The sequence below is a fragment of the Aethalodelphis obliquidens genome, unplaced genomic scaffold (genome assembly GCF_003676395.1).
Source record: "Aethalodelphis obliquidens isolate GAN/ISIS:26980383/991018 unplaced genomic scaffold, ASM367639v1 scaffold15, whole genome shotgun sequence".
Taxonomy (NCBI): Eukaryota; Metazoa; Chordata; class Mammalia; order Artiodactyla; family Delphinidae; genus Aethalodelphis; species Aethalodelphis obliquidens.
Window position 1 is genome coordinate 2,549,066 of NW_020837959.1, and position 20,467 is coordinate 2,569,532.

General features: G+C 46.5%; 1 protein-coding gene across 2 annotated transcripts in view; it reads left to right on the top strand.

Annotated features, from left to right (window-relative positions):
• Positions 1-20,467, top strand: part of COL4A1 (collagen type IV alpha 1 chain) — a 148,916-nt gene that overhangs the window by 53,160 nt on the left and 75,289 nt on the right. For both annotated transcript variants that reach the window (XM_027115842.1, XM_027115843.1), the window contains exon 2: positions 7,513-7,572. In XM_027115842.1, coding sequence (XP_026971643.1) covers positions 7,513-7,572 — 60 coding nt within the window. The remainder of the gene's footprint in view (positions 1-7,512; positions 7,573-20,467) is intronic.

Sequence of the window (20,467 nt, forward strand, 5' to 3'; positions counted from 1 at the left end):
GAAAGCACATGGATTGTGAGCTCCTTGGAGATCAGTCACCCTTCAGTCCACAATTCCAAGCATATTTTTGGAAGTTCAAAAATGCTGTACAAATGTAGGCTTTTAAGAAATTATTATTATACTGCAACGTTTAACTATAATTTACTCTCTATCTTGTTATTAATTTTTTTTTGTTTTCATGAACAGTTTTGTTGGTTAGAAACTTTAGAAAACATTACATAATAGTAGCTATAATAATGGGGTTTTCTTGTCTTTTACTTTAGTGGAATTCGTTCACACTTGTTAATATTTCATTTAATTTTTTATGTGTATTATATGTAATTCTGCATCATAGTGTTTTGGGTTTTTTTGGGTTTTGTTTTTGTTTTGTTTGCGGTACGCGGGCCTCTCACTGCTGTGGCCTCTCCCGTTGCGGAGCACAGGCTCCGGACGCGCAGGCTCAGCGGCCATGGCTCACGGGCCCAGCCGCTCCGCGGCATGTGGGATCTTCCCGGACCGGGGCACGAACCCGCGTCCCCTGCATCGGCAGGCGGACTCTCAACCACTGCGCCACCAGGGAAGGCCTGATTTTTGTTTGTTGTTTTTTTAATTGGAGTATAGTTGATTTACAGTGTTGTGTTAGTTTCAGGTGTACAGCAAAGTGAGTCAGTTATACATAAACATGTATCCATTCTTTTTTAGATTCTTTTCCCATGTAGGTAATTACAGAGCACTGAGTAGAGTTCCCCATGCCATCCAGTAGGTTCTTGTTCGTTATCTTATCTTGTTATTAATTGTTAAATCCTAGGCACACTTTTTGGGGGAGAGGTAGATTTTATTGAAGAAATGTGTGAAATCATAAAGACACAGTGTCCCTTATGTGCGTGGATCAGAAGCCAGGTCACGAGCCAGGACATTTCAGGAAACCTAGAAGCCCCTTGAGTGCTCTTCTAGTCACCAGTAGCCCCCTAGGGGAACCACTCTGCAACTGCATCTTGTTTAGTTTTGAACTTTATATAATCGGAATCTCCTGGCTTGTTCTTTTGTGCCTGGTTCCGGGTTGCTCGGTACTAAGTCTATGAGACCCATCTGTGTCATAGCCGACCTTCCTCCATGGGTAGGGGTCTCATTCCGTGAATCCAGACCACTGTGTTTTTATTCTGCTGTTTCTAGTTCGGGCTACTTCGTAGAGTGTTGCAATAAACATTCTTGAGCATGCCTTCAAGGAAAATTTTATTAAAGCACAGCAAAGTGCAAACATTGTAAATTCACAGCTCAATGAATTTTTCCACGTGTTACCATTCACCCTGATCAAGCAGAGAATGTCCCAGCACCCAGAAACCTCTTAGGCAACCCCACCGGAGGCCAACACTCTCCTGACTCTCACCGTTGATAGTTTCATTTGTTCTTGATCTTAATGGGATGGGGTCATACTGTGTGTGCTCTCCTGTTGAAGTTTCTTTTTTTTCATAATTAAAAAAAAAGTTATTTTATTGAAGAATAGTTGGTTTACAATGTTGTGTTAATTTCTGCTGTATAGCAGAGTGCTTCAGTTATACGTATACATACATATTCTTTTCCATTATAAGTTATTACTAGATTTTGAATAGAGTTCCCTGTGCTATACAGTAGGACCTTGTTGTTTATCCATCCTATTCAAAATAGTTTGCATCTGCTAATCCCAAGCTCCCATCCGTCCCTCCCCTCCTGTTGGAGAAGTTTTAAGGTTCTCTTTCAGGGCAATCCTCTCTGGGCAGGGGGTCCATGGAGGCATAGACAGCCATTTTGCAGAACCTCATGGCAGTAAATTAACATTTAAAACAAGAATTACCAAAAATAGCACACCCTAGTTAAAAATCACAAACAGGATGGGAATTAGGACATACATATCAAAATCTCCCATATATACTCTCTATTTCTTTATGATGTTTTAGTTTCCAAAAAGAGTGTGAGCTCATTGAGTCTTTTTTGGGGGCGAAGAGGTCATCTTTTATTCGCCATACTACCATCTTGGGAGTAATGATACAGAATTAAAAATAATAGAAATGAAAAGACCACACTTCAGTGGGATGTGATAAGGGCAAATGTTGGGAAGCGGTTTTGGTAATGACAGTGTATGACATGACTTTTGATGGACATCTGCCTGCATACCTGTGGGACAGGTGCCAAGAGTGGGACCAGACAGTGTGTGACGCTCAGCTCAGGAGACGCTGCCTCACCGTGTTCCAGAAGGGTTGTCCCACTTGACCCCCGACCCTGGGGAGTCTGGAAGCTCCACTTTTGGTTTCTGCATGCTTCCAATTTCTGCCCTAGTAGTCCTAAAATACATTCCTGTGTCTCTACATATTTCTTTAGTGGGGTAGATAATTATTCACAAGATTCCCCGAAGAAGGGCTACGACCAGGAAGAAAATGGGGATCGTCCTATCACCACAAAACTATTTTGACATTTTGCACAGCGCAGAGAATGTGAAAAGGAATTTGAAAGATAAGCTGTTTAGACTTGGCCGAGCTCCACTTGTCCCTATTTGGCGGGATGTGAAACACATAAAAATTGTTACAGTGGGGATGGTAAAGGTCTATCTCCCTTCAGAAGCAGGAAAAAATTCAGACAATTGAGGACTTCACTCTGTTTAACTCATTTCAAATATGCTTTCCTGCGGAAGGTATGTCACAGTTAACAAATTAGCATGAGTGGGCATTCTTACTCTCTCTCTCTCTCTCTCTCTCTCTCACACACACACACACACGCACACACACACATACACACACACACACAGTAATGTGGCAGTTGGCTTCCTTGGTTAACTAAAAAAGTCTCTCTCTAAATGGAATTAGCGAGCCTCCCCACCTAGAACTCACTGTAATGTCGGGAAGAGCTTTCTGTCAGTCTGTAGATCAGAGAAAGACCGGAAATAGACTTTATTTCAAATGAAAGGCATTGACCCTCGTCCCTCCCCTTCCTTCTTTGGCACTAGTACTGTGTATCATAAATCTTTGGGAATTTTTGGAACTTAGCATACTTTATAGCATTAATTCTGATGGTTTGACTCTCTAGAAATTTTTAATTGGGGCATGAAAGAAAATGTGAATACCATTCATTGTTTTATCCTATCGTGAAAAGTATAAAAATACTCGTACAGAATATAAAAGGTATTCGATTTAGGGTGACTTTGTTGTACATTTTGCATTTCTTTCCAATTGTACTATTTGTGGGCATTTAAAGTTGACCTCTGCTATTGCAGTTGTGTGTGTCCTACAGACTTCATTGAGAACTGATGTATTCTTTTCTGTTTCAAATACTATTAATTCAGGTCTGCTTCCGTTTGAAGGGAATTTGTTATGCTCTCGTGGTAAATTATTGGCTGTCAAGTGTGATTTGGTTTTCATTAAGCTTTTCTGTGGTTTTAGGGGTATACATGGTGATGCTTTCCCCCCTGAGAAATTTCTAGGGTTCTTTTACCCTCACTGGTCTGAGTGACCCGCGTCACTGTGGACCAGGGACGGTCTACTTCTATAAGATGGACCAAAAGACCTACAACTTTTTGACCTTTGGGGTCTTTCGCCACATCCCCCATTTCCAAGTGGAGACTGTCTTCATGACCACCTTCGTCAGTCGTGACTGTAGGTTAAGTGAGCGTCTCCCGGGAAGAAGCACAGCCTGCCTCTGGGGACTTTGAGCTGGTTTACTTGACCTTGCACTCCGGGGAGGGGAGAGTGGAGTGTCAGTACTTCACAGAATGTACAAGTTCTTCCTGTTCTAGAAACAGATGGGATGGGAGCTAGCTGACTGGAACCCAATATCTTCCAGACTTCAGACTTGTCCGCCCCCTCAGGTTTGCAGCCAGGAGGGAGCCACTGGGGCCGGGGGGCTGCCTTCTCTCTTTGGATTTTGCTGAGAGGTCTGGACGTGGAATGTAATTCCTCAGGAAATCATGAAATTTGTGGCATGGCCTTTAGCATGTTAGGTCACCTGCAAAATCGTGACTCTGAGTAACTCATACAGTTTATTCGCCCTTTCAAATAGTAATTCATAACGGAGCGTTGAGACTTGCATGACTGAAGGCTTTTATTTAATGAGCTATTTCAAAATCAGACATTACACCAGATTGAAAAGGACACTCGGGACGTCATTGTTGTCCTTTTTATCCGCGCACCCCTGAGTCACAGCTAAAATGACTCTACATGCCAGGGTGATATCCCTCCTGGGGCATCCTGTGACAGCAGTTGTAAAGGGCCAGAAGAGTGATATTTCAAAGTAGATTGCATTTAGCAAAGTAAATGTGCCTCTCGTGATGTTTGTTTGTTATTCTAAAAATTAGGTTTTTTTTAAACAGAGCCATTTACATGAAATGCTAGGCCACCCAGAATGTGAAACAAAAATCATGGTCTAAAAATGCCTTTTGTTCTGAAAACTTGACCATCATTTAGATCTTCTTAGAATGATCAATTCTTTGGAATTGTCTTCTAGGGCCAGAAGGGGTCATAAAATTTCCTATGTGAATAAAGCAGATATTCACATAGGAATATCTGGGACTAAGAATTTAGTTTTTTGCTTGAAGTAAGCTGGTAGGGGCGGGGGGAGGGTCCTTTAATGGGGCCTATAATAAGACTGTAGTCCTTTTTCTCGTCTCCGATTTCCCCCCAGTAGTTGTCACGACCTGAAGTGTTGTCCAGGGAAAAACTGCTGGATTGTTACCCACACACGCTGGGTGTGTTTCTGTAGCGAAAGCTCAAGAAACAGTTTGACCTCAGCATCCATCGTTGGGGCCCTGTGACCTCTTTTCTGGGGTCCCCTGCAATTTAGGCAGCGGTCCCCACCCTTTTTGGCACTAGGGACCGGTTTTGTGGAAGACAGTTTTTCCACAGTTGGGTTTGGGGGAGGGGAGGGGGGATGGCTCAGGTGGTCATGGGAGCGATGGGGGGCGGCAGATGAAGCTTTGCTCACCGCCTGCTGTGCGGCCCGGTTCCTAACAGGCCGGGCACCAGGTACCGGTCGTCGGCTCGGCGGTTGGGGACCCCTGAATTAAGGCATTTACCAATAGCTTCAGGGAACAGTTCCAGGAAATTCATTTTTATAACCTCCCTCAAACTGCATAAAGATGAACTTCTGAGATTTTAGCAGCATTTCAGAAGAGGAAACCTCAGAATCACCAACAGCCATTTTCAGCTTCAGTCATTGGATTCCCACCTAATCTGAAGTTTTGAAGACGCCGTTGTTGAACTGTAGTTAGAAAAGTCCGTTACCACCCTGGGCTGTTGTTGGGTTCCCCCAGCTAAGCCTGGGTGATGGGTGGACGTTTCCTAAGTCAGTGGGTCTTGGCCTGATTGACTTTTCCTTCTGGTATCCTTCTGGATAACCAGCAGAGTTGAAAGAGCAGAGGTGGGTTTCTGGACCCGGCTCAGAAGCAGGAAAGTTGTGGAGATGGGACAGTTGCAAGGAAGAGGCCACCCGGAGCCCAGGTGACTCGAGGCTGCCGCACCTGTTGGGCTCCCCTGGCCTGGGGGCTAACCTAGCAGCCTCGGGCGGCTCCGGGGGCCCAGGCATTCCAGAACCTCCCCTTTTCCCTGGCTGGTCTGGGGATCTGGAACAGTCCCACACTCATCGCCGAGTTCCTTTTTGGAGTATTTTCCCACAGTGCCGTGATGTAGTTATACGTTGTAAGTTGACCTACCAGTGTCACTGGGTTGTCTCCAATGCTCCTTTATTAATGTTTTAACAACTAGGAATTGGGGTAGATCGAACAGTTGAGGGGGTGTGTCATGGTTCAGTCAGTGATGTTCTTTATTTCCTGTGGTGGGTTTTACAACCGATGTGGTCACAGGTGAAATACAGACTGTATCAGGCTGGGTGAGAGGCTCTGGGCCTCCGGGGTCCGGGGACACATACATGCAAAGGACTCTGAGAAACATGTGATAAGGGTCACAACAGAGCCATATAACCCGCATTTCATGCGCACCGGGTTGGGAGCAGATAGCCCTCTCCTGGGGATTGTTGAGGAAGGCTCGTCCCCGGAGTCCCTTGGTCCTTTTATATCTGTGCATTTGGGATGAATTTCTGGAGCACAGGTTTGAGATTTTAGCCTCATCTCTTTAGACAACTCTGAGTGGTCACCCAAACCCAGATTCTGAAGCAAAACTGTGCACATGGATTGACCTGCAATGTTAGGAGCTTATGAGCGTGCCTGCTGAGAATTGCCTGAAAGATGAGTCAGGGAAAGAAACAGATCTGTAACCTCTGGGGTCGGTTTGGACTGTTGTCAGTTGTCTCCGTTTCCAGAATGTAAAATTAAGAACAGCTTACTGTCTTGGAGCCACTTGTTCGGATTTATTTTATGAAATAAATATCTCCAGATGTAGCTGTTTCATGCAGAAGATTTCCAAGGCAGGGGAACTAAGACTTGAGTACATTGTTAAAAAAACAGACTTCACACGATCACGGTATTGTTAATGGTATGGTTTTATTTTCCAGAAACTGTATTGCTGGAAGCAGGACTTAGATATACATTTTATCTCACACTTAGTATCGAGCCACTAATAAACCTCATTAGCTAGATTATCAATATTCCTATCACATCCTCTTCCATTCTATCCACAATATCTATGTCTCTTTTGGTTTAGAATTTGGATTCTTCTAAGGAAATTGCAAATGTATTGAGCACCATCATACGTTTGTCTTTTAATGCACTGGGAGTTTTCCATGATGGGAGTTGAAGTTGAGTTCGTCTCAACCTGGTCCTGGCGCGTTATTTAAAACCTCCTAACTCAGTTTTCGCGTCTGTAAATTGGGGATGGTAACACGTATCTCGTTAAATAAGATGGTGGCTGATCGTTTGTCGCACCCGGTGGGCATCTGAACATGCTGTTTCCTTCTTCTCCAGCTCGTATTACATACTTGGATTCTTTATCTTGTGTTTTAACATTAATTTAAATGTTAGAAATGGGCTACAAGGAGGATTTTGTTGTGGAATGTTCTTTGATTGAACATTCCAGCTTTAATTGAATTAAAAATCAGTTCTCTAAGGCTTGGGCTGCTTCTTTTTTGTCCTTTCTACACTTTTTTTTTTTTTTTTTTTTTTTTTTTTTTTTTTTTTTGCTTGTATCTGTGTCTCTGGGGATGTGAGGGACGAAGCATGGACTCCTCCCCTGCCACTCCAATCTCCCGTGGTCTCAGGTCTGAAACTCCTGAATCAGAAGTGCGATACTTTCGTAGCCTTGAAGATGGGAGTGGGTTCCTGTTGTTTTATGGGGAATGGAGAGTCCATTTCTAAACGTGTGACAGCCTTCACTTTTTGGACTGAGCGATGCTTTGATGTGTCCCACTCCTGGATTGCTGTTTTGTCTGTTAGGGCAAAAGAGATGGACCGTTGAACAAGTACGGAGAGCCTGTTAGAACAATTCCCGAGAGTCGTGCTCATACGAAATTGTGGGGCTAACCCATAAATAGGTGAAGATGCCAAAGTCATTTCAGTTCAGCTCCGGACCGCAATTTGCAGGTGTTCTTCTACTGAAAGATGTTTTCTCTTATTTCCAGGGTGTGTGTGCTGGCTCTGGATGTGGGAAATGCGACTGCCATGGCGTGAAGGGACAGAAGGTGAGTAGCCCGAGCTCCGATGACAGTAGTTTCTCTTGAATCACCATCACTGTGGAAGTCATTAGAAATGGCATTAAAACAACCGAATAATCAGCAAGGCGTGTTAAAGCCTGATTACCGTTTCAATAATTTCCCCAGAGCAATACAAATGAAGCAAAACCAAACTCAGCAGTATTTCTGAGGAATCTTAACTGCTCTTCCCCGAAGATTGTAATTATTGGTGGCAATTAACGTCAAGACAGTGATTTGGTTTATTTCCTTTTTTGACTGTAGAAGGAACAAGTATATTGGCAGAAAATCTGTTGAGTCAATAGCATTCTTTGGCATTAGTGCCTGAGAACTAAACTCAGCCTTTTTCTGAAAAAAGAGAACATTTATATGGAACTCTAGAGCCTTCTCTTCAAATTAGAATTTTTAAACAATTGTAAGTTCATAACATACTTGTCTCAATTTATTTACAGAAACAGTAACTATTTATTGTTTCCCAAATGCAAAATTATAATATGTTTTTCTAAGCAAGTACTCTGCCTCTCTCTTCCTTGAAGAATCACAGACCTGGATAAAGATTATTTTCTCTTGAAGGCAGGCAGTTGTTTTGAGAGAGGGTCCTTACCCGGGGACAGTGCCGCATCCTGTAACTGTCTGGGGGTCACCATGGAAACCGGGCGGGGCCGTGAGACAGCATGGCCAGTTGGCCGGTCAGTGGGACCCACAGCAGCTGGGGCCATCTGGAACGGAGGGAGGGGCCCCCGTGGACCTCTGCCTGCTTTCTGGGACTGGAGGTGTCATTCAGCAGGGCCAGGGTGCACATTCTTCTCTCCCTTCTGTTGTGCACAGGGCATGTGGGGCCACAGAGTCACACTTTTGAAATTCAGCAAATTCTACTTTACAGAAAATTGTTTCATTTCTTTTCAGCTATTTGCTGAAGAACCAACATTATTCTTTTAAACAATATGTTGACAGTTGGTGGCACTGGTAGTACCTGGATAGGTTTTTGAATAAATGAAGTATGTGGAAACATTTTTATATCTTTCATCATCAACTTTATCAAGTATAATTCATCTTCAGGTGCTGTTCCTTCTCTTACTTGGGAGGTTTTTCTAGCTAGTTCCAGGCTGCATCCTTGAGAGGAGAGGCGAGTCTGTTCATACCGCAGATTCTTTTTCTGTATGTGTGTCTAACATGAATTATAAGCACGCTGAACTAACAAAGAAATCCTTCAAACTACAAAAAGTGGAACTTTCAACAGATAGGAAATGGAGACCTGTATCAACACTACTCTGCTTTCCTTGTAACTTAAAGCATCGGGGGTCAGGCAGAGTCGGTGTTTCTCGCTCGTAAAGAGACTGTGTCCATCCCACCCGCTTCCTTGATCTCCTCTCCCCTCCACCAGCTGCAGACCTGGTGGTACTTCCCCAGGCCCCGGTGCTTTTCAGACTTCCTGTTCTGGTCTTATGTTTTCTAGCCTGATTCATTTGAATTTTAACCAAAAATCTACCCATTGTATGTAACAAGGTAGATTTATCCAGGTGTAGCTTTCCAAATATTTTTGGCTGACGTCTCGACTTGACGGGGACCTGGCCCATGTCAGTTCAGAGCTGGCGAAGCATTGTTGGAGAGGGCAGGTCACATCTCACTCACAGGGGGCATCTGACACCCACCCCGACAAGGAAAGGGTCTTTAAGTGTTTCTTTTCAAATCCGAGCATTGAGGAAGCCCTTGCTGTGGCCAGGGTGTCAGCAGAGGCTAGGTCTGTGCTTATCGGGGACACAGGAACATACACCGTAGGCCCTGCCTTCCACTTTGGCACGGGAAGGTCAAGGTGGGAAGGTCACAGGACCTCCGTGGTCCTTCCTGGCCTGACCTTGCTCCCTCAACTGTCTGCTCCATTGCCCACTTTGGGTTTTGCACCTTATTATTAAATAAAGACTATTTAAAATAAAATACTGGCAAGCTTTGGGTTAAACCATTCTGAATTTGTGTTTTAAAAGGCTGTAATTTTTTTTTTTTTTGCGGTACGCGGGCCTCTCACTGCTGTGGCCTCTCCCGTCGCGGAGCACAGGCTCCGGATGCACAGGCTCAGCGGCCATGGCTCACGGGCCCAGCCGCTCCGCGGCATGCGGGATCTTCCCGGACCGGGGCACGAACCCGCGTCCCCTGTGTCGGCAGGCGGACTCTCAACCACTGCGCCAGCAGGGAAGCCCGGGGCTGTAATTATTGAATGAATTCAGATGGCCTTTCAAAATTTAGAGGACTAGCTAAATGATTTAGTATTACAACCTTTAAACAGAAATCGGAGCTCTGTCCTTTCTTGCCTTGAGCGTAAATATTTCAGGTCCTGTGGTTCACATAGCATGAGCCGGGAAGAGGGCCTTCCTCCCACTGAAAGAGGAAATTTTAAACTTCCACTTATTGTCTCGGACGTGATGTTAAAATAATCAGTTTAACGATGGGAAACACCCAGAGCATGACTGAGCTGGGACTTCAGGTCTGGTTCCCTTTCTCTCATCCCAAGGTCAGATAACAAAGAAACGTATTCTCGGTTGGCACGTCAGCAAGAGAAATTGGTCTCCTTCGTCTGCCACCACTGTTCTCAAAGTGGGTCCTGCACGTGCTAATCGGGTGTAAATGCCATAAATGAATAAAGGCTTGAGCGTCACAGAATTTACATCGAGTGGTTCAGATCACAGGCCTGCTTTGTGAGCTACTAATGCCTGTTTTCGATTCTCATAGGAGTTACTTTGCTGTGCTCCAATGTGTACCAGTTAAATGAGTTCTGACGTGCTTTTGAAAATAGGATGATAGAAGCCATATAACTCAGGGAGAGTTCAAATTACCTAACTGAGACAGAGTGTCAACTGCCTGAGAACTTTGGAAAGCGTGGTTTCTGAGAAATGCCCCCTCGAGGATCCCTTCAACATATTGGCTATTTAGAATCCACCAATGGAAATCGGAATATCTCCGGTTTAAATTGCCAAATCCCTTTTGGCGAAGTCCTGCGTTCCACGGAGATATGATTAATTGACAGAATGTCTTATATTCTCCAGATATCATAAGCAAATATGAATGCATTAGATCATTGGTTGTTTTACAATCTCGTAGTTATCAGTATAGTGCTAGGGCTCTTATTCTGAGTTCAACAGTTAAACTCACTGAGCCTTTCACTGGATTTCAGTCTTTGCTGACTTGTTTATTTTCCCACTTCCCTGGCTGGCCACGCAGATCTTCAGATGTTTTCTCTAGGTAATTAATTTGGGCTTGTGCACAGTGACGTCGTGTCTTTCCAGAGGCCTCAGCAGTGTGGGAATGGTGTCTCCTTAAACTGATTAGGGTTTTGAATTCATGCCTCCTCAGAAAGGGCCAAAAGTTAAGCTCTTATTTTGCTCAGTAACCTGATTTTCTCAATTATTTGAGGCAGTGGGAAAGGCAACCTATTCCCAGGAGCTACTGCCATAGGCCAGGAAATTAACCATTTATACTTGGCAAAAATTGAGTTTGCACAAGAAGTCTTTTACATATTTTAACCACAGGAGCCCACGTTTATGTAAAGCTTCATTCTATTCTGTGACCCTTGCAGTGTCCAGAGAAGGACGCTTCAAGTTCCTTGAAGTAAGAGAGGTAAGAGATATACACCTTAATAAGTTAAGATATACTCTTAACTTGAAATAAATAACAAATTAAGAGTAAATGATCAAATTGCAGGAGAAACAGCAGAGAAAACAAGTGCTACAGTTGTCCTGAGAAGGGAGTGATCCCAGTGGCCTAGGACCATAAATAAAGGACAGTCTCCTGGGTGAATTAGGTCATGTGTTCACTAATTCTTCGGACTCACTTGGATATAGAATAGGGTCATCTGTCACACAGCTGCAAAAAGATAGATGCTGAAATTAACTACACCGATCAGAGAAAATAGCCCCTGTGGCCTGTTGATAAATGCTACCATGGCAAAGGGTTGATGGTTCCTAACAGAGTGACTCTTGAAAGGGACTTTCCCAAACCACAGTCTTGGGAGCCCAGAGAATCTTAATGAAGCAGAATTGTAGTATTTCTAAGGAATGATGAGAACAGCGTAGGTGCCTCATAGCTTCTCAGAACACTTTAACCTGCTGATACCCAGATCCTTGCCAACAACGTGGGGAAGAAACACATTCTCCTTTTATTTACTAATTAGACTGTCTGTGAATCACAGCCCCTCTCTACATACTGGCTCATCAGATAGTGCACGCCCAGGCTGCATTCAAAGCAGAGAGCTTTGAAAATGGAATTTCTGTCTTCTTGTCTAACACGCAGCCCCTCTGATGTAGGAGAGTTGGAGGTGTCTGTCCAACCTGAAGTGATTCCATTTCCGGCCCTGGAAATCTGGGGAGAAGCTTGTGTTGCTTCAGGCCCTGCGCAGGTGCGTGCTTCTCTCTTGTTAGGGTGGATGGGCTGTGGCTTCACCAGCCCTTTACCTCCTGTGTGTATTGGACACAGTCGACAGACATCCCACGTCAGCCCTCCATGTAAACCCGTCTGTCTGCATCTGACGTTGAATTACAACCTCTGCTTAGACACGGCAGATCTCGGCCAGAGCAGAAACATCCCGGCTTTGGAGGGTCAGAGTGAGAAAGAGAAAGGGGCTGATGTGTACTGACTGTGTCCCTTGGGCCAGGCACAGTGCTGAATCTTTTTTTTTTTTTTTTTGTGGTACGTGGGCCTCTCATGTTGTGGCCTCTCCCGTTGCACAGCACAGGCTCCGGACGTGCAGGCTCAGCGGCCATGGCTCACGGGCCCAGCCGCTCTGCGACATGTGGGATCTTCCCGGACCGGGGCACGAACCCATGTCCCCTGCATCGACAGGCGGACTCTCAACCACTGCACCACCAGGGAAGCCCAGTGCTGAATCTTTTTATGCTTACTATTATTCTACCCATTTTACAGTTGAAGAAACCAACTAGCCCAGGGCTTCTCAGCTTTGGCACTATTGACATTGTGGGTGGGATGATTTTTTGCTGTGGGGAGTGCCCTGTGCACTGTAGGATGTTTAGCAGTATCCCTGGCCTCCACCCACCACATGTCAGTAGCTCCCTCCCTCCCCCAGTTGTGACAACTGAAATGTCTCCAGGTTAAGGCCAAATATCTCCTGGGGTTTGGGGAAACGGGGGGAGCAGTCTGGATTGAGAGTCCCTGAGCTAGCCTACTGTCCTATAGGAAATAAGAGGCAGGCGGGGGCTTCCCTGGTGGTGCAGTGGTTGGGAGTCCGCCTGCCGACGCAGGGGACGCAGGTTCGTGCCCCGGTCTGGGAAGATCCCACATGCCGTGGACCGGCTGGGCCCGTGAGCCATGGCTGCTGAGCCTGCGCGTCTGGAGCCTGTGCTCCGCAACGGGAGAGGCCACAGCAGTGAGAGGCCCGCGTACCGCAAAAAAAAAAAAAAAAAAAAAAAGAAGAGGCAGGCGACAGGGTCCAAGTGCTAATCAGAGCACGAATCAGTTTCCATTCTTCAAGATAAGAAGATCCTGATCTGGGAGGGCCCAGCAAGAGGAACTCGTCGTTCAGAATATTCTGGAGTCTTGACCCAACTCCCGTTGCTCTAAAACTGAATCTAAGGTCTGTATGCTGTTCCACTGGCCACCTCGCCAAGGAAAGCAGACCTTCCGAAGCCTTTCTCTAAATGGGTGGTGCTGGTACGGATTGCTGAGGACCCCAAAGAAATGAACCTACTCCTTTGGGGCTGTGGGCAGACCTCCCAGGTCCTGTCCTGGAGGAGCGCCATGAGGTTAAACAAATAAGCACAGGGAGCTACCTTGCCTGTGACGTGGAGCAGGTCAGAGGTCATCTGCCCAAGTCTGAGCCTCACCCCACCTGAGGCAGATTAGGGGGACCCCAGCCCAAACAGCCAGCATTGCACCACCTTCAAGGGGTGTTTATTCCATACAAAGTTTAGAGTAAAACCTTGAGGGGAGGGCGTAGTGAAGTGAGCCTCTTAGGCCTATGTCAAGAGATGCCACTGTACCTACGTGGTGAGGATAGGACCTCCCCGGCCCCTTCCTTCAGGAAATCCTGGCGTATTCTCTGCCCTCTAGGAAATTCGTCACTCTGCTTACAAGGGAGTCATCTTTGTTACAAGCTGGGCATGGCGCCTTGATTTGCCAGGAGGCGAATCTGGCCCTGTTTCTCACTCGTTCTGGACACAAAGACGAGGGTCGCCACCTTGGTTGTCAGCCTTGTCTACACCTGGGAAGATGCGTCTTCTCTTTCCTCCCCACTTGGAGTAGCCGAGGGATGGATCAATCGGCCGGCCTGTCTCGGTTGTTACTTTTAGAGACAGAAAACAAGTAACCTTAGTATCTTTTCCTCAAGGACATGCTAAATAAGAAAAAAGTACGTGCAGAGAGTTCTGTATGTCTAATCGTGTGTAAATACAGGAGGAGAGGTTGACTTTTCCAGTCTTCCTGATTGTGTGCCGGTTTACATTGTTTTCTGTGAGCTGCTCTTGGCCAGAGACACTGCAGTCCCTCCTTGATGAGGAGTTCAGGCATTTGCTCACCTATCTTACTGTTCTGTGGCTGTTTTTGCCTATATCGCAGTGCTCGCCAGAAATGCCTTCGGAGCTAACATGACTTTTAATATAAAGGCTCTTACTTCCTCCGAGATTGTAAATAGAGGAGACTTTCTTAGCTGTCATTGAATCTCAAGTAAAGTTCCTTTTTGAGACAGGGACTATATTTTATTGCCATTTTTTGAGAATTCAACAGTCTTCAATTTATACATATATTTATTTCATTGATTTTTCTTTTAATTTACACATGGAAATTGAAGAAAGAGGGTGCTTTTGTATATTATACTTTATATATCAACTGGTTACTCTCTTTTCATTTCTTATTATTCTTAGTATCTGTGTAGCATCGATTTGAGACCTCAGGGCTTACTGAGGAATGAGATTATCTCTATTATTTTTCATTAGAACATTGAAAATTTCTTCCCCATAAATTAAATTTAACCATTGTTCTAAATATTGAAGGTGTCATGTTTCTTCCTAGGTATTTCACTTTTTTCTTAAGTAAATGAAAATGAATATTTTTGTGTAAACTCTTTGAAACTTTGGATAAATTAGCTGATTTGGACTAACAATAATGAATGAATAATAACCATAATTTATTTATTAAGCACTAACTCTGTGGGAGGCTCCACACCACGTTCGTATTAGCGAGGACTTCAAAATCTAGTAGATTTAAAAAGAAATTCCATTTTCTTCCTTCTAGGATGTGAAATACATAAAGTGCTACTACTGTATGTCACGTATTAGGAGGTTTATTTAATAAAATTAAGATTTGTTTAGTGTATTTGGAACTACTTGTATTATTTTTGAGACTGATTGGAGTTCTTTATTTTTATGTGTTCTGTTTTGAGCATCTCCCAAAGGGCGAGGGCGGCCAGTTCATTCTTTCCCCAAGCACGGTCCTCAGACCACCTTGAGGACGTTCTTGGATGTGTCCTCTGGAATGGAATATGGAGCAGCGTTTCAAGGACAGATACGTCTGGGGGACATGAGCTGTGGTTAAAGTCCCGCCCTGGGACACCTCAGAACCTTTAATAGAAGCTTCAGAACCTTCAAGGGTGGCTTTTCCCATGTGGCTTTCCAAACTCCTCTGATCACAGACCCCTTTTATTTCTCAAGTGAGGAACAGCCTTTAGGAAAGGATGTTCTGTTGAATAAGAGCCCAGCTTCTAGCATGCGTCCCACCATCTAAGCTGAGTGTGTCCCACCAAGTCATTTGACCACATTCTCCTACGAAAAGGGGAAATGATGTTTGACCTACAGTTTCCCAGTGTTGCTAAAAGGGTCACGTGAAAGGTATGGTACCTAAAAAGCCCTTGGGTCATTTAAAATGTCATTTATGTTACATGTCATTTTAGCGTGAGTTTTAAAGTTGGGGTAAATATGGCGATGGAGTTTGCTTGATGGTCCAGTTGGGGACAGATTTTAGGTGTAAAGACATAGGGGTGAGCTACCCGGCTGAGAACTTCTCAGTTCACAAAGGAGGACTGGTTCCACCGAGACAGAAGTTCTCCCAGCACCTAATATTAGAGAGATGTCAGGATGTTTTTAGAATGATAGCACCATTGTTAGGAAGCTTGTTTGTAGCTTTTGGTGGAGGAAAAATGAGAGGTACTCACTTGGGAGGTCTGTCTGGAAATATCGTCCAATTTCTAGTCAACGTTGTGATTTTATCATCCATTTCCAGACTCATTAGGGGAACCAACTCTCCCTTTATTCCCTGTCCTTATGTTTCAAATACCTCTTTTTGTTGTTAACTGCTTTTCCTGACATCCATATAATTACAAGCATTGTCCAAACTCCTCTCCTCCCCCAGCTAACTCTCCTTTTCTGAGGTAATTTTAAAGGGGAACCTCTGAGAAGTGTCATTTTATTTCTGCCATGCAATGGATTCCAATACCCCAAGTGTCTACTTGAATCGTTTTGGGGTCTTGCGTCCACTGCGGACTCTGATGATATATTCCTCTTCCCGTGCGCTGGGTATATGGGTTAATGCACACTCTTTTCCTTCTCCATGCTTTTTCTGGTGTCTTGCAATGCCAAGATTTTTTCCAGATGTCTCCTATTTCCTATTTCCACATATTGGACATGAATCATCATCTGGCAGAATCATCGTGAGAATCAGCGTGGGTTCCCACATCCACCTACTTTTGTCTTTTTAGTAGTTCTTTGAAAACCAAGGTTTTTTGTTTTTTTTTTTAAATATGCTTGAATCCAAGAGTGAAGTATCAACAGTATACCATAGGGAAGCCATTAAAAGCGGCTCCACGCCAAGTGGGTTTATTTTATCCTTCACATCAGGCCCACCACAGACATCTCCCTGTGCTTTGGACGTCACTGGAATATGCCCTCTCGGGTACCATGGGGGGAACCGTGAGCCAGGCCTCCCCCGGGGTCCACCTCATCTTCCTATTTCTCTCCATTACATAAAAATCTGTCCCTTCGCCATGCGCTTCTGAGACCCTGTTAAACTTGTGGTAGACTATAATCATAAACAATTCTACGCTTTTGGATCTGTACCTGTATTTGGAACGCACCTCATCCAGTTCAGCTTCAAAAAGAGTGAGTTGATTTCATTTCCACGTTTAGGAGGAGTACTAGGAAATTAAACGTCTTGAGTGGAATATCGTGTCCTGTGACTTTTAAAGCACAGAACCCCTCGTGTGAGTGGACGCTGTCATCGGAGATGCCGGCCCGTGGCAGTCCTCATCTTGACTCTTAATGGAACAATTATTTTTGTTGTAAAGGATCCTGATCGAACATTGGCTGGCAGGAAGTTAGCTTTCTTTTAGAAGGAGCGAAATGAGGCTGCATGTGTTAATTCAAGATCAAAGACTCAACGTCGACCCTGACAAAGGAGAGCCGTACAGTTGGATTTTCCTCCTGTTTGTGGGTAGAAGATCACGAGCCTTCAAAGTGTGTTTCCAGACGGCACGTAATGATGCGAGATGGTTCCGTAGTGTGGGTGTGGAGAGCGGCAACCCCAGAAACGGCATTAACAGAACCCTCATCCTTGCAAGGTGGCTCGGCACCGTGCGTAATTAAACAAAGGAAGACTTAGAGGGAACGAGGGAACCAGGGGGCTGTGGGGAACGGGCGCCCCTGGGTCTTATTTTCCCTTCGGCAAGCCCCTTGGAAAAGTTAAAGGTTCCCCTGCACACCGTATCCACGTGTGGCTTAGCCTCCCTCCATAGCCACGAGGTTTTATAGCAGCATCTCTGGCCCCAGATCCAACTGGCTCTAGATCTCTTCACTTGGAAATCCACCCTGGGGGGCTCACGATTCTCGACTCCTCCCTGAAATGCTGTCCGGACATCCTTCCTGGTTTAAGGTCCCTCTCTGGTCACCTTCATCCGTATGGGGTTGGGCTGACCCTCGAGCTTATAGACCAACCAGCAAAGAGCTGGAAGATGCTTTTGGTCATGAATGAGAGATGGCAAGCTCTCCTACGTGTCTTGTTAGATCCTGAGGATTTGTCCAAAGAATTTTTTGATGGGCGGGCGTCTCATTGCGGCCGGTGACGTCCACATGTTGGTTCACTGATTGCAGGTGAGGAGTCCCTGGCGCTAGGTTGGTTGGTGGGAACTCTGAGGTCTGTAGTGTCTGGATAAATGCTTGGTTGTGCAGTGGTTTCCCCTAGATTGGTAAAGGAGCTCAGGCTATCCAGGGTAGATGCAGTGAGCTGCTTCTATCCATGTGCCCCCTACTCCAATCTCGAGGGTCTTGTTGAGGTTCTGCCTGGTCGTGGCCGCGAGCCGATAGTTTTAGGGGATGGTTGGCACCTGTCCTCGAGGATGTGACAGTCCCAGGCAGACGGAGGCATTACACAAGTAACAGCACCAATAACCCCCAAGCTGAACCCTCTGCTGTGAGCTCCAAGGGCAGAGAGAAAGCAGTGAGATTGAGCCCCGGGGGGTCCAGAGCTGAGCTGGGGTCATGGGTCAGGGAAAGGGAAACTGAACTTTCCAGGAGCAGACACCTGAAGTTCAGGTACCAGGCTCAGGACATGTGAATTAGGCTCCAGTTTTGATTCCCTGTGGTTCATCACGTGTGCCCTGATTTGGGGTGGAAAATTGGGCACTTTGGGAAACTACCATGGACAGCTCTCCCCCTCCCCCCATGCATCGTCTCACTTCCTCATATGAGACCCCAAATCATGAAAGGGCGGAATGGGTGTCTCTCCGGAAGCCCTCGGGGGTTACTCTTTTCTTAAGCGGGGTCTCTCCTCGCTGCTGGGTATTTCCGAGGCGAGGGTGGGGGTGCCCGGGTGCCTCTTGTTCCCAGGCCGTCTGTCTCCGGATGCAGGAGGCCGCGGAATGATGTCTTCTCTTCTACATCAGGACGTCCCACCTTTGCTCCTGGCCCACGGCGTTTCACAGGCGTGTTGCACAAATCCTTCCGCCGCGACTGTTGCGGGTGGTGAGCATTGGGTCCTGGCCCTTCCGACAAGGAGTCAGAGCCCCCGAGGTTTGGTGTCTGAATCCAAATACCGTGGCACTTGGTAAAGGGTAGCGCAGGCTCCTCCGCTTCGGGACCACACAGGCTGAGCCCTGGGCGCGCCCAGAGGGCCATGACCTCCCACCGCAGGAGGCCCCCCGGGGGGCGTCCTGGCTTCCTGAGCTCCTCACCCGCTCTGGATGTGGGACTCACGGTTCGTGCAAGAGACCCTGACTTGACAGCTGATTGAACACCCTGACTGCCAGGGCAGGAGTGATCTACGGCCGGGGAAACTTCCAGAAAAGCTAGCAATAACATTCGGAAGTCCGTTTTGGGGTTATTGAAGCAGAGCGATTCTCTTTTTTATGGACATTAGATTGCTGGTCTCTGCTGAGGACTCGGTCCTTCAGGCCCTTGTGGGTCCAGGGCCCTGAGGATGGGAGCTGAAGCTGAGATCTCGGGGTGCAGATCTCTTCCGCCCCCAGGGCTCTGAAGACACTCCAGTGCCCTTAGACTTGGCTCCCCAGTGGGGTTCACGCACTTCACTGTGCAGGCCATGCCACACTCTCCTCCTTCCTTTCTTTTTAACAGTTCTGCCCTTCATGTTCCTCCCACCAGGCATTCCTACTCCTTCCCCATGGTGATCGGGTTTGCCTTCTCCGCTCACCTGCACAGGTGCACCTGTTTCTTTATGCGGTGCCCCGTGGCATGCCTCTGGTGATGCGTTCTCTGGGGCCTGCATTCCTCCCTGTATCTCCCCAGCCTCTCCCCTGCATGCGTGTGCAAACACACATGGGCATGCACACACGTGCACAGGCATGCACACACACAGACATGCACACACACAGGCATGCACACACACAGGCATGCACACAGGCATATGCGCACACACAGACGTATGCACACACGGGCGTATGCACACACAGGCATGCACACACAGGCATGCACACACACAGGCATGCACACACACAGGCATGCACACACAGGCATATGCACACACACAGGATGCACGCACACAGGCATGCACACGCACAGGCATGCACACACAGGCATGTACACACAGGCATGCACGCACACACAGGCATGCACTCACACACAGGCATATGCACACACGTGCACATACACTTTTTACCTAGACACCCCCCACCCCCAACAACACCCTCCCCTATTGTCCCGTTGGAACCCTCCCTGCCCCGGCTTCCAGCCGGGGTCTTTTCCTCTTTCTGCATCGGCAGTGTTGAAGGTTGCCGCTTGGGACTCCTCCGGGATGTGGTGCTGTGGGAAGCGGGCGGGGACACCACGGGGACCACGTCAGGAGGGTGACGTTAGAGCCGCAGGGTGTGGGCCACGGCCACGTGAAGGTGAGAAGCAGCTGTGCTCTTTACGGGAGCAGTGGTCTCGGGGGACACCCAGGTACTGTGGGCCTCAGAGGGGGGCCCAGGGAGCCCAGCCTTTAGGGGGGATGGGGGTTTATCTTGAGCTGCTTTTCAGGGTGCAGGACACGCCTCACAGGTACTCGCCCTCTAAGGACGTGGTGCGGGGCAGCTGTGTTTATCTGTGCCCTTGTGATTGAGGTGTGTTTCTCCACCTGAAAAAAAGTCTAGGCATTTTGATTTAAAGTTGAAAACCTCCAATAGGGAGGACATGGGCTCTGAGCTCTAAAACCTTCCAAATCAGGATGTCTACTAGCTCGGATTTCAGGCCTTCTCTGTAGATGCCAGAAGGTTCTTTAGAGCTTTGCTACTACTGGCCTTTCTAGAGTAAAATGTAATTTTACCAAAAGGAACCTTGATATGCAGTCAGTGTCAGAACACCTTTGGTATGCAGTCAGTGTCAGGCCGCCTTTGGTACGCAGTCAGTGTCAGGAAGCCTTTGGTATGCAGTGTCAGGACGCCTTTGGTATGCAGTGAGTGTCAGGA